The sequence below is a fragment of the Mandrillus leucophaeus genome, unplaced genomic scaffold (genome assembly GCF_000951045.1).
Source record: "Mandrillus leucophaeus isolate KB7577 unplaced genomic scaffold, Mleu.le_1.0 Scaffold1065, whole genome shotgun sequence".
NCBI lineage: Eukaryota > Metazoa > Chordata > Mammalia > Primates > Cercopithecidae > Mandrillus > Mandrillus leucophaeus.
The window spans coordinates 442,754-455,805 of record NW_012098821.1 but is presented as its reverse complement, the minus strand read 5'-3'; the positions used below and the strand labels follow the sequence as shown (position 1 = coordinate 455,805).

Genomic DNA, 13,052 nt, shown 5'->3' with positions numbered 1-13,052 from the left:
CATTTGCTTGTCTGTAAAGGATTTTATTTCTCCTTCACTTATGAATCTTAGTTTGGCAGGATATGAAATTTGGGGTTGAAAATTCTTTTCTTTAAGAATGTTGAATATAGGCCTCCACTGTCTTCTGGTTTGTAAAGTTTGTGCCAAGAGATCCACTGTTAGCCTGATGGGCTTCCCTTTGTGGGTAACCCAACCTTTCTCTCTGGCTGCCTTTAACATTTTTCCCTTCATTTCAACTTTGGAGAATCTGACAATTATGTGCCTTGTAGTTGTTCTTCTCGAGGAGTATCTTTGTGGCATTCTCTGTATTTCCTGAATTTGAATGTTGGCCTGCCTTGCTAGGTTGCAGAAGTTCTCCTGGATAATATCCTAAAAGATGTTTTCCAACTTGATTCCATTCTCCTTGTCACTTTCGGGTACAGCAATCAGATGTAGATTTGGTCTTTTCACATAGTTCCATATTTCTTGGAGGCCTTGTTCATTTCTTTTTATTCTTTTTTCTCTAAACTTCCCTTCTTGCTTCATTTCATTTATTTGATCTTCAGTTATTGATACCCTTTCTTCCACTTGATCGAATCGGCCACTGAAGCTTATGCATGTATTGGAAGTTCTCGTGCCATGGTTTTCAGCTCATTTCAGGTCATTTAAGGTCTTCTCTACAGTGTTTATTCTAGTTAGCCATTCATCTAATCTTTTTTCAAGGTTTTTAGCATCTTTGCGATTGGTTTGAACATCCTCCTTTAGCTCAGAGAAGTTTGTTATTACTGATCTTCTGAGGCCTACTTCTGATAGCTCATCAAAATCCTTCTATGTCTAGCTTTGTTGGATTGCTAGCAAGGAGCTGTGTTCCTTTGGAGGTGAAGAGGCACACCGATTTTTAGAATTTTCAGCTTTTCTGCTCTGTTTTCTCCCTATCTTTGTGGTTTTATCTATCTTTGGTCTTTGATGATGGTGACCTAGAGATGGGGTTTTGGTGTGGATGCCCTTTATGTTTGTTAGTTTTCCTTTTAACCATCAAGACCCTCAGTTGCATGTCTGTTGGAGTTTGCTGAAGTTTCACTCCAGACCCTGTTTGCCTGGGTATCACCAGCGGAGACTGCAGAGCAGCAAATATTGCAGAACGGCAAATGTTGCTGCTTGATCCTTCCTCTGGAAACTTCGTCTCAGAGAAGCACCCAGCTGTATCAGGTGTCGGTTGGAACCTACTGGGAGGTTAGGCTACTTAGGGGTCAGGGACTCACTTGAGGAGGCAGTCTGTCCATTCTCAGATCTCAAACTGCATGCTGGGAGAACCATGACTCTCTTCAAAGCCGTCAAATAGGGATGTTTAAGTCTACAGAAGTTTCTGCTGCCTTTTGTTCAGCTATGCCCTGTCCCCAGAAGTGGAGTCTACAGAGGCAGGCAGGCCTCCTTGAGCTGAGGTGAGTTCCAACCAGTTTGAGCTTCCAGGTCACTTTGTTTACCTACTCAAGCCTCAGCAATGGCAGACACCCCTCCCCCAGCCTTGCTGCTGCCTTGCAGTTTGATCTCAGACTGCTGTGCTAGCAGTAAGCAAGGCTCTGTGGGTGTGGGACCCTCCGAGTTAGGCATGGGATATAATGTCCTGGTGTGCCATTTGCTAAAATCATTGGAAAAGTGCTGTATTAGGGTGGGAGTGTCCTGATTTTCCAGGTACTGTCTATCACAGCTTCCCTTGGCTAAGAAAGGGAATTCCCTGACCCCTTGCACTTTCCAGTGTGAAGCCATGCCCCACACTGCTTCAGCTCACACTCCGTATGTTGCACCCACTGTCCAACAAGCCCCAGTGAGATGAATCCGGTACCTCAGTTGGAAATGCAGAAATCACCCATCTTCTCTGTCACTCATGCTGGGAGCTGTAGACTGGAGCTGTTTCTATTCGGCCATCTTGGAACCCTCCTTATTCAGAGTTTTTATCATGAGTAAGTACATGGTTTGACACATGATTTTCTGTGCCTATTGAGATGACCATGCAATTTTTGTCCTTTTTTCTAATGTTTATTACATTAGTTGATGTTGAAATACAAAATCAACTCTGCACTTAGGCATAAATTCCACAAAACCACAGTGCAGAATTTTTTTATATGTAGCCAAATTTAATTTGCTAATATTAAGAATTTATATGTCTATTTACTTGAGGAAAATTTGTCAGTGCTATGTTTTTTGTTATGATTTGGCTTTAGAATCAAGATTACAGTCTACTTCTGGATTGAGTAGGATTTTATAAAATCCTTCTCTATTTTTAAAGCATTATGAGAAGCATTAGTGATTATTTCTTCTTTTAATATGTGATCTAATTCACCCATGAAATCATCTGGACTTCAGCATTTTTTAGTAGGAAGAGTTTTAATTAGTAATTGACTTTATTTGTTATAGGTCTGTTTAGAATTTCTATTTCTTCTTGAGTCCGTTTTATAATTTTTAGTTTTCTAGGATTTAAAAAAATTTCAGCTAATTGTCTAATAGTGTTATCCCACATTGCATTCCTGATTTTGGTAATTTGCATCTTTTATTTTCTTTTTAGGGCTTGCTAAGGGTTTTTAATTTCTTAATCTTTAGTTATGTCACCTGTACTTATTTTGTTTTTTAATTTTATTCCATTATTTTCAGCTTTATTAAAGTATAATTGACAATTTGAAATTGTCTATTTTCAAGGTGTACAATATGATGTTTTGATATATGTATACCTTGTGAAATATTGACCACAATCAAGCCAATTAACATATTTATTACCTCACACGGTTACCATTGTATGTGTGTACATGTTTGTATGTGTGAGTGTGTCCAGAGGATACATAAGAGGTTCCCCTTGGCAAATTTAAGTATACAATATATTATTGTTATCTATAATTGTCATGCTGTACATTAAGCCTCTAACACTTACACATCTTATAACTGTAAGTTTGTATCCTTTGACTCACATTTCCCTATTTCCCCTACAACCCCTCAAACCCTGATAATCACCTTTCTGTTTTGTTTCTATGAGTTTGACTTTGTTAGAGTTCACACAAAACAGGTCATTCAGCATTTTTCTTACTGTATCTGGCTTATTTCACTTGGCATAATGTCATCCATATTTATCCATGCTGTTGCAAATCACAGGTTGTTCTTCTTTTTTTAAGGTTGAATATTATATATATCACAATTTTTAACCTGTTCATACATCGATGAACACTTAAGTTGTTTCCATATCTTGGCTATTATGAATAATGCTTCAGTGAACATAGGAGTGAAGGTATCTCTTTGAGATCATAGTTTTATTTCCATTGAATACATATCCAGAAGTGGGAATGCTGAATAATATGGTGGTTTTATTTTCAATTTTTTGAAGATCTTTCATACTATTCTTCATAATGGGTGTACAAATTTCTACTCCTACCAAAAATGTACAAGGGGTCCCTTTTCTCCACATTCTCACCAACACTTGTTTAGTTTGGGTATTGATTGTTCTTTGTTTTGTAAATACTTAAAGAGGCTTAGGTTATTGATTTGAGAAATGAACACAGTCTGTATATGACTATTTTAAAAATTATTAAAGCTTATTTTGCCTCCCAGCCTACAGTTCTTCATACAGAAAATCCTATATATGTGCTTGGAAAGAATACACAGTCTGCTATTTTGGATAGTATTATATAAATGTCGTTTCTGATTCAGAGTGTTTTTCAAAAGATTTCTGTTTCCTTGTATATTTTTCCGATTGTTGTATCAATTATTGAGTTTGGGATATTAAAATCTTCAACTATTATTGATAAATTGCTTATCTCACTCTTTAATTTTGCCAGTTTTGGTTCATGTATTTTAGGATCTAGTGTTCTTTATATATGCATATATGATTGTTATATGATATTGGTATAGCCACTCCATCTCTCATGTGTTTTTGTGGGATATATAATTTTCTACCTTCTTACTTTCAACTATTTACTCCTTTGAATCTATGGTATGTCTTTTGTATACAGAATATAGTTATAACTTGCTTTTTTATTCTACATAACAATGTGCCTTTTATGATGCATGTTTAGTCCATTCACTTTGCGATTACTGACACGGTTGAAATTTCACCTGTCATTTTGCTATTTGTTTTCTGTTAGTCTTGTGCCTTTTTTTTTTGCTCCACTGTTTTTTCGTTGCATTCATTTGTTTAAATGTTTTTGGCAAACCATTTCAATTCATCTCTTGATTTTTTTACTGTTTTATTAGCAGTTGTTCTATAAATTATAATATGCACATTACTACATAATTTACTTCAGAATAATATTAACTTAATTCCAGTAACATTCAAAAGTTTTGTTTTAATAAATTTTTAATTCCACCCCCTTGTTGTGCTGTTATTATAATACATATACATACATATACAGACACATACATATATAATATATATAATTTACTCAACAATACAGTATTATAATTACCTTTTCATCCAATTCAAACCTATTAAGGAAATTTAGGGAAAATTAACTAAAATGTATATAGAGTCATTCATATTTACCCATATATTGAGTATGTCCAGTGCTCTTCATTTCTTCCTATAGATTCCACTTACCATCTGGTTTTATTTTTCAGCCAGAACTCTGTGTTAAATCCCCACCTAGTCTGCTGGTGGACACATTGCCCCAAAGAGGATCAGAACTTCAGGGTAGTGGAGCTGCTGGCCCTCCCTATTTCCTTGCCACCAAAATTGCCATGCTAACTGACAGAGTTCAAAATCACGGAAGCTGCCTCACGAGTGAGGAACAAAGCTGTGGGATTTCCTTATCTGACCACTGATGATAGAGCTGGAGGCAGCGGAATGAAGCTGCCTTGCCAAAATGCCAGGCGCGTGGCTGTTATTTTCCAAAGTTCGGCAGTTTCAATAAACAAGCTTACATCTCTAATGGATTTCCAGAGTGCCAAAATGGAAGTTATTGACAGCTTGTCAGCTTTATACCTGCTTTGTAGGGGAGAGAATGTGTTAGCCTCCTCAATCCATCACACTGGAAATGAATGTCTGTTTCTATTTATTTCTTTTTAAAAGTCTATGGGATTAAGTTTTTGTTGCATTTATCTTTCTTTTTTAGCTTGAAAGTTATATTTTATTTTAAACGTTAATGTAATGTTTCATAACATACGTATTTGGAATTTTTTAAATAAATGTTTAGGGTTAACTTGTATCTATATCATTACCCGGAAAACAAAACCTGGCAAGCTTTTTATTTTACTTTTCTTTAGGTGCCAATTTTCATTGTCTTTTTGTCCAGAATTTCAGTGCCAATCTTTCTGGGCATTTGGGCAGGGAAGAAGATATGACTATGGTGTGTGCCCAGTCCCTCTTGTTAAAATTATAAATAATATTTGGATATTACATGTGAGGAGAGGCTAATTCTCAGGTTTTTATTTTGGGAAATTGATTAATGGTGGTGCCAACAACTGACTTAGGGAACCAAGGAGTGTCTTATTGGTTTTGCTATTGACATAAATTCCTCTTCACTGTTTCCTAACTGATGACTCTGACAGAGGCATTAAGATGTGTCTGTTAAGATCTGCTTTGGATTATTTGAATTTAAATTGCATGGGATATCCAAGGTGAGATGAACCCTAGTAGGATCTGGGAATATATATTAGTAATTCATCAGTTTGTAGACTCGAGTTGATGTCATGAGAGTACATAAGACCACTTAAGAAAGAGGGCCAAGTAAAAATACCTCAAAAATATAAACATACACTTAGATAGAAGAAATAAGTTATAATGTTCAGCAGTCAAGTAGGGTGACTATAGTTAACAACAATGTATTTTATATTTCAAAATAGCTAGTAGACAGAACTTGAAATGTTCCAACATATAAAAATTATAATTACTCAAGGCGATGGATGTCCTAAATACCCTGACTTTATCATTTCACATTCTTTGCATGTAACAAAATACCCCATGCACTCCCTTAAGTATGTACAATTATTACATTTCAATAAAATAAAAATTTTAAATACCAATGTATAAATCATAGGGACATAGCAAGGTGAACTAAAAGGCTAAATTCTGAAAAGGCAAATTTTTGAAAAAATAAAAAGCAGATCCATAGTAGCCAAAGCTCATTAAGAAATAAATCAAGCTTAGAAAAAATGAATGCCCCTTAATTTAGAAATGAAGGAGTAACTGGGGACTTAGTAAGAACAGTTAAATTGCACCAAAATGTAAATATCTTAAGGCAATCTAGAAGTCAGACTGGGGTTGGAAAGAGAAAAAAATATGGATAAATAGACTGTCTCCTTAAGTGTTTTTCATAAAGTAAGGAAAGAAAATAGAATAACACTACAGGGAGAGACAAGGTCAAAAAGATGAGAAAAAATTTAGGAAAAGAAACAGAGCCACAGAGCTATGAGGACAGCTGTAGGAAAACCTCAAACGCAAGGAATGAATGCTGCATATACTATTAGGATGGGTGTGTGCCTAGGGAGGAAATGTGTATTTGTGTATGTGTGTGTGTGTACATGAGTCGGGGAGTGAAGATGCAGGCTATTTTGGAAAGTTTTATGCAAATTTGGCACACGATTAAGTAAACCTTTCTAATTATTTTTCAGGTTCCAGAGTTCAACGTGGAATTCTGAACTATGTCAACATTACTAACTCAGACAGCTCCTAATAGCAGCACTTCAATGGCCCCCACCTTCTTGCTTGTGGGCATGCCAGGCCTATCAGGTGTACCCTCCTGGTGGACGATGCCCCTCATTGCTGTCTACCTTCTCTCTGCACTGGGAAATGGTACCATCCTCTGGATCATTGCCCTGGAGCCTGCCCTGCACCGCCCAATGCACTTCTTCCTCTTCTTGCTTAGTGTGTCTGATATTGGCTTGGTTACCGCCCTGACGCCCACACTGCTGGGCCTTGCCCTTGCTGGTGTTCACACTGTCCCTGCCTCAGCCTGCCTTCTACAGATGTTTTTTGTCCATGTCTTCTCTGTCATGGAGTCCTCTGTCTTGCTTGCCATGTCCATTGATCGGGCACTGGCCATCTGCCGACCTCTCCGCTACTCAGCTCTCCTCACCAACGGTGTAATTAGCAAAATCAGCGTGGCCATTGCTTTTAGATGCCTGGGTCTCCATCTGCCCCTGCCATTTCTGCTGGCCTGCATGCCCTACTGCCGCCCACAGGTCCTAACCCATTCTTATTGCTTGCATCCAGATGTGGCTCGTTTGGCCTGCCCAGGAGCTTGGAGTGCAGCCTATAGCCTATTTGTGGTTCTTTCAGTCATGGGTTTGGACCCCCTGCTGATTTTCTTTTCCTATGGCCTGATTGGCAAGGTGTTGCAAGGTGTGGAGTCCAGGGAAGATCGCTGGAAGGCTGGTCAAACCTGTGTTGCCCACCTTTCTGCCGTGCTCCTCTTCTATATTCCTATGATCCTCCTGGCACTGATTAGCCATCTTGAGCTGCCAATCACTCAGCATACCCATACTCTTCTCTCCTATGTCCATTTCCTTCTTCCTCCATTGATAAACCCTATTCTCTATAGTGTCAAGATGGAGATTAGAGAAAGAATACTCAATAGGTTGCAGCCCAGGAAGATGGGTTGTTCTCAGTGAGGAGGATGCCCCTCCATGTTTGGTGGTACAGGGCTCCTGATACTAAAGTTTCTGTGACAACTCAGTTCACCAAGCATGAAATGATCATTCACGTACTCATAAGTGCATATACATGGATATGGCTTCCTATCCCTGGAAGTATGCCTGTATATATTGATGAAAGCTTACAATCCCCAAAGAATGAATGTGATCCACCCACTGGTACATTATATATCAATGACACAGGAAGGGCCAGAGTCCAGATCTTGTCACAACCATCCAAGTGTGTGCCTGTTGTTATTTTATTGTTGTTAATCCTGTCACTATATCTATATTTTAATACGGATAAATCTAGAAGAGTTAATCATCTACATAGCAAAGGAAAAATAAGACAGAAACATTCTTCTCAACTAGATAGAAGATCTTCCATTGGTATTGTACCTCCTTAAGAAGTAAGAATTCTGACCAATCCTTAGGAATTAGATAAATGAGGAAAATGCAAGTAAGTCTCTCATTTAGATTCTTCACACCAAGAGGTAGGTTATTTAACTCTGATCAGGCCAGAAAAAAAAAAGAGGGAATATAATTTTTTTAATTCTTCGTTTAGTTTTCAAAATGTTAGTATATTTTTTGAATATATATGTATATTGAATGTTCTCAACACAAAGAAATGAGAAATGTTTGAGACTATGAATATGCTAATTACCCCAATCTGATCACTATACATGACATGCATGAAAACATCACTATGAATATGCATAATTATTGTCAGTTCAAAATGAAATTTAATTTAATTTCTAAAATTTTTGCATATTTCAGAAAAAATAGAATAAATAAGAATAATTTTAAATTATATCTCCCAAACTTAACTATAATTATCTGTTTAGTGAGCACTTACAATGTTTTATATAAATGGAATCTTACAAGTGGCATTTGGAATTATTGGTCTCAATTCTTTACTTCCTAGTAGCAGCAGTATACATTCACACCCACATCAGGAGGAACAAAGTGGACGAATCGTATTTACCATCACTCTCACTTTAGACACATGATTTTCTCTGGCCACTGTGGTCCTCATGACTTGTTTTGGTCAATAGGATGTTAGTGGATGTGATAAAAGCAAGAGCTTCAGTGTGATTTTGCTGCAAGGTTTGATTTCTTGTACTAGGGTAGTGCTTCCCTATTAGGTACTTCCCCTTAAATCTGGTTTCCAGAAGGAGATACATGGTGCAAACCTGAGCCAAATTCAGAGCCTGGAGCCAGGTCCTGGTGCCTGAAGAACTGAAGCAAAGCCAGGAAGTCAAAGCAGCCCAAATGAAGAGGGTCTCTGACAAATAAGATAAATTTAAATGGGGATAAATTAGAGTCAGCTGCATAAATTTGCATAAATAAAGAGGAGCCAAATGTTAATAGCCACCACAATGGGGAAAATGCCTCCTGGGTATTTCAGACCTTCACTGCAGCCCCTCCCACTACAGGCTTGGAGGCCAAAGAGGGAAAAATGGTTTTGTGAGCCAGGCCCAGGGCCCTGTTGATCTATGCATCCTTGAGCCATTCCAGCTCCAGCCATTGCTAAAAGGAGCCAAGGTACAGCTTGGACTGTTCCTTCAGAGGGTGCAGGTCCCAAGTCATAGCAGCTTCCATGTAGTATTGGGCTGTGGGTATACAGAAGGCAAGAGTTTAGGTTTGGGAGCCTCTACCTAGATTGCAGAGGATGTATGGAAATACCTGGATGTCCAGGCAGAAGTCTGCTGCAGGGTGGGTGTCCCAACCCAAATCTCATGCTGAATTGTAACTCCCAATGTGGAGAGAGGACCTGGTGGGAGATGATTAAATCATGCTTTTCTCATGATAGTGAGTAACTTCTCATGCTATCTGATGATTTAAAAGTGTGTGGTACTTCCCTCTTCACTCTCTGTCTCTCCTGTCACCATGCGAAGATGTGATTGCTTCCTCTTCACCTTCCACCATGATTGTAAGTTTCTTGAGGCCTCCACAGCCATGCCTCTTGTACAGTCTGTGGAACTGTGAGACAATTAAACATCTTTAATTTATAAACCACCCAGTTTCAGATAATTCTTTATAGCAATGTAAGCTTGAACTAATATACCATGAGGATTTCAAATACTATTTTATAACCCATTAATTTAACCTAGTAACAACTTAACACTCTTTGCCTAAACAAGCTAAAAGAAAACCAATAAAAACTGCACCTTAATTTTGTTTCCCCTGCATTTTAATATTTTTTTTCTATTTATGCCTTATTGTACCGTCTATGTCTTGAAAAGTTGATGTAGCTCTTATTTTTTATTTATTTATTTTTAGACATGCTACTTGGCATAAGAGTAGTTTACACACCAGAGTTATAGTGTTATAATATTCTGTGTTTTTCTATGTACTCATTATTGCCAGTGAGTTTTGTATTACTACCTTGAAGTGATTATTGTTCATTAATGTCCTGTTCTTTCAGATTGAATAACTCCCTTTAGCATTTCTTTTTGTGTGTGTGTGTGACAGAGTTTTACTCTTGTTGCCCAGGCTGCAGTGCAATGGCATGATCTTGGCTCACTGCAACCTCCACCCTCAAGGTTCAAGTTATTCTCCTGCCTCAGCCTCCTGAGTGGCTGAGATTACAGGCATGCACCACCATGCATGGCTAATTTTTGTATTTTTAGTAGAGATGGGGTTTCTCCATATTGGTCAGGCTGGTCTCAAATTCCCAACCTCAGGTGGTCCGCCCACCTCGGCCTCCCAAAGTGCTGGGATTACAGATGTGAGCCACCATGCCTGGCCTAGCATTTCTTATAGAACAGGTCTGGTGTTGAGGAAATCTCTCAACTTTTGTTTGACTAGGAAAGTCTTTATTTCTTCTTCATGTTTTAAGGATATTTTCACTGGATATATTATTCTTGGGTAAGACAACTCTTCCTTCAGCACTTTAATTATGTTATGTCACTCTCTCTTGGCCTGTAAGTTTCAAGTGAAAAGTCTGCTGTCAGATATATTGGTTTCTTTTCTCTTGCAGCTTTTAGGATCCTTTCATTATATTTGATTTTGGGGAATTTGATTATTAAATGCCTTGAGGTGTTATTTGGGGGCTTAAATTGATTTGGTATTCCCTAATCTTCTTGTACTTGTATATTGATATCTTTCTCTAGGTTTGGGAAGTTCTCTGTTATTCTTTAAATAAACTTTCTAACTATCTCTTTCTAACTATCTCTTTCTCTATCTCCTCTTTAAGACCAATAACTCTTAGAATTGCCCTTTGAGGCTATTTTCTGGATCCTGTAGGTATGCTTTGTTGTTTTTTATTCTTTTTTTTTTTTTTTTTTTTTTTGGTCTCCTCTGACCGTATATTTTCAAATAACCTGTCTTCAGGCTCACTAATTCTTTCTTCTGCTTCATTAATTCTGTGATTAAAGGACTCTAATGCATTCTTCATTATGCCAATCACATTTTTCAGCCCCAGAATTTCTGCTTGATTCTTTGTAAATATTTCAATATCACTGTTAATTTTTTCTGATGTAATTCCAAGTTCCTTCTCTGTGTTATCTTGAATTTCTTTGAGTTTCCTCAACATAGCCATTTTGAATTCTATCTGGAAGGTCACATATCTCTGTTTCTCCAGGATTGGTCCCTGGTGCCTTATTTAGTTTATTTGGTGAGGTCATGTTTTCCTGTACAGTGTTCCTGCTAGTAAATGTTATTCACTGTCTGGTCATTCAAGAATTGTTTATTTATTGTCTTCATTGTCTGGGCTTGTTTGTACCTGTCCTTCTTGGGATGACTTTATAGATATCTCAAGGGACTTGGATGTTGTGATCTAAGTTGTATCTACTTTAGGAGTAATCCCAAGCCCAGTAATGCTGTGCTTCTTCTAGACTCATCGAAGTACCGCCTTGATGGTCTTGGATAAAATATGGAATATTCTCTGGATTACCAGGCAGACTCTTATTCTCTTCCCCTACTTTATCCCAAACAAATGGAGTATCTCTGTGTTCTGAGCCACATGAATCTAAGGGTGGAGTAACACAAGCACCCCTGTGGCCACCACCAGTATGTCTGTGCTGGGTCAGACCTGAAGCCAGCACAGCACTGGGTCTCACCCAAAGCCTACTGTAACCACTTCCTGGCTACTGTCTTTGTTTGCTCTAGGCCCTGGGGCTCCACAATCTGTAGCTGGCAAAGCCAACCAGGCCTGTGTCCTTCTCTTCAGGAAAGTGAGATTCCCCCAGGCCCCAAGTGTGTCCAGAGATGCTGTCCGGGATTTAGGCACTAGGGTCAAAAGCCTTAGAAGTCTACGTGGTGTTCTATTATACTGCAGCTGAGGGGCACTCACATCACAAGATATAGACCTTCCCACTCTCCCTCCACTTTCCAAAGGCAAAGGAACCTCATCCTGTAGCCACCTGCCACCACTGGCCATGCGAAATACTGCCAGAAAACCACAGATATTCCCATAAGGCCCAAGGGCTCTTAAGTCAGCTTGTGGTGAATACTGCCTGGCCAGGGACTCACCCTTCAGGTCAGTGGGCTCCCCTCTGACCCAGGGCAGGTCCAGAAACGCCATCCAAGAGTCAAATCCTAGAATGGGGGATCCCAAGAACCCGCTTAGTGCTCTTCAGCCCTGTAGTTGTGCTGCTACCTAAGGTGCAAGAGAAAGTCCCCTTACTCTTCCCTCTGTTTTCCTCAAGCAGAAGGAGTCTCCCCATAGCCAGCACAGCTGGTAATGTGCTGAATCTCACCTGAAGTCAGCAAGTCTCAGAGGCTAACCCAAGGCTTTTGATATAGTACCTGGGTATTGCCGCTTGTTGTTCAGGGCCCAAGGGCTCTTCAGTTAGCAGTTGATAAGTGCTGCCAGGACTAGGTCCTTCCCTTCAAGGCAGCAGGTTCCCTTCTGGCCCAGGATGTGTCTAGAAATGCCATGTGGTAGCTAGGTTCTGGAACAAAGCCTCGAGACTCTGACTGGTGCTCTATTCTGCTACAGCTGAGCTGGCATGCAAGATGAAAGACGAACTCCTCCCACTTTTCTCCCTCCTCTCCTCAAGCAGAAGGAAGGTGTCTCTTTTGGTGCCATGAGCTATGCAGCCTGGGGTTAGGGGAGGCGTGATACCAGCACTCCCTTAGCAGCCTCAGTGTGTCTCTGTAGGTTGCACCCCTCTCTAGTCCACTGTCTCTGGACCAGTTCAGTCCTGGACCAACAGGACTCATCTCAGAGTTGCAATCCTTGTGGCCTAGACTGCCTTTCAAGTTTACTTAAAGACCCAGGTCACTTTGGTCTGTGGTGGTGAGGTTTACAGGCACTCCAGTTTTGACTGCTGGGATCGGCAATTCCCCACTGATTATGGCTGTTTTAAATGCTCCCTCCATGGGTGAGCATCAGCTGAGTTTGGTCCAGTTTTGTTGTTGTTGTTTGTTGTTGTTTTCCTTCTCTAACAAGAAAGCACTGAGTTTAATGCATCAGAATTTCATTTCTGATGTCAGTGTGTCTGCTCTCCCTCCCC

General features: G+C 39.3%; 2 protein-coding genes across 2 annotated transcripts in view; one reads left to right on the top strand and one right to left on the bottom strand.

The window, feature by feature from the left end:
* Positions 1 to 13,052, bottom strand: part of MMP26 (matrix metallopeptidase 26) — a 323,658-nt gene that overhangs the window by 250,511 nt on the left and 60,095 nt on the right. The window lies entirely within an intron of this gene.
* On the top strand, positions 6,531 to 7,603 carry LOC105543008 (olfactory receptor 51S1). The gene has a single exon (XM_011984742.1). It carries the CDS (start codon positions 6,601 to 6,603, stop codon positions 7,567 to 7,569), a length of 969 nt encoding a protein of 322 aa, XP_011840132.1. The 5' UTR covers positions 6,531 to 6,600; the 3' UTR covers positions 7,570 to 7,603.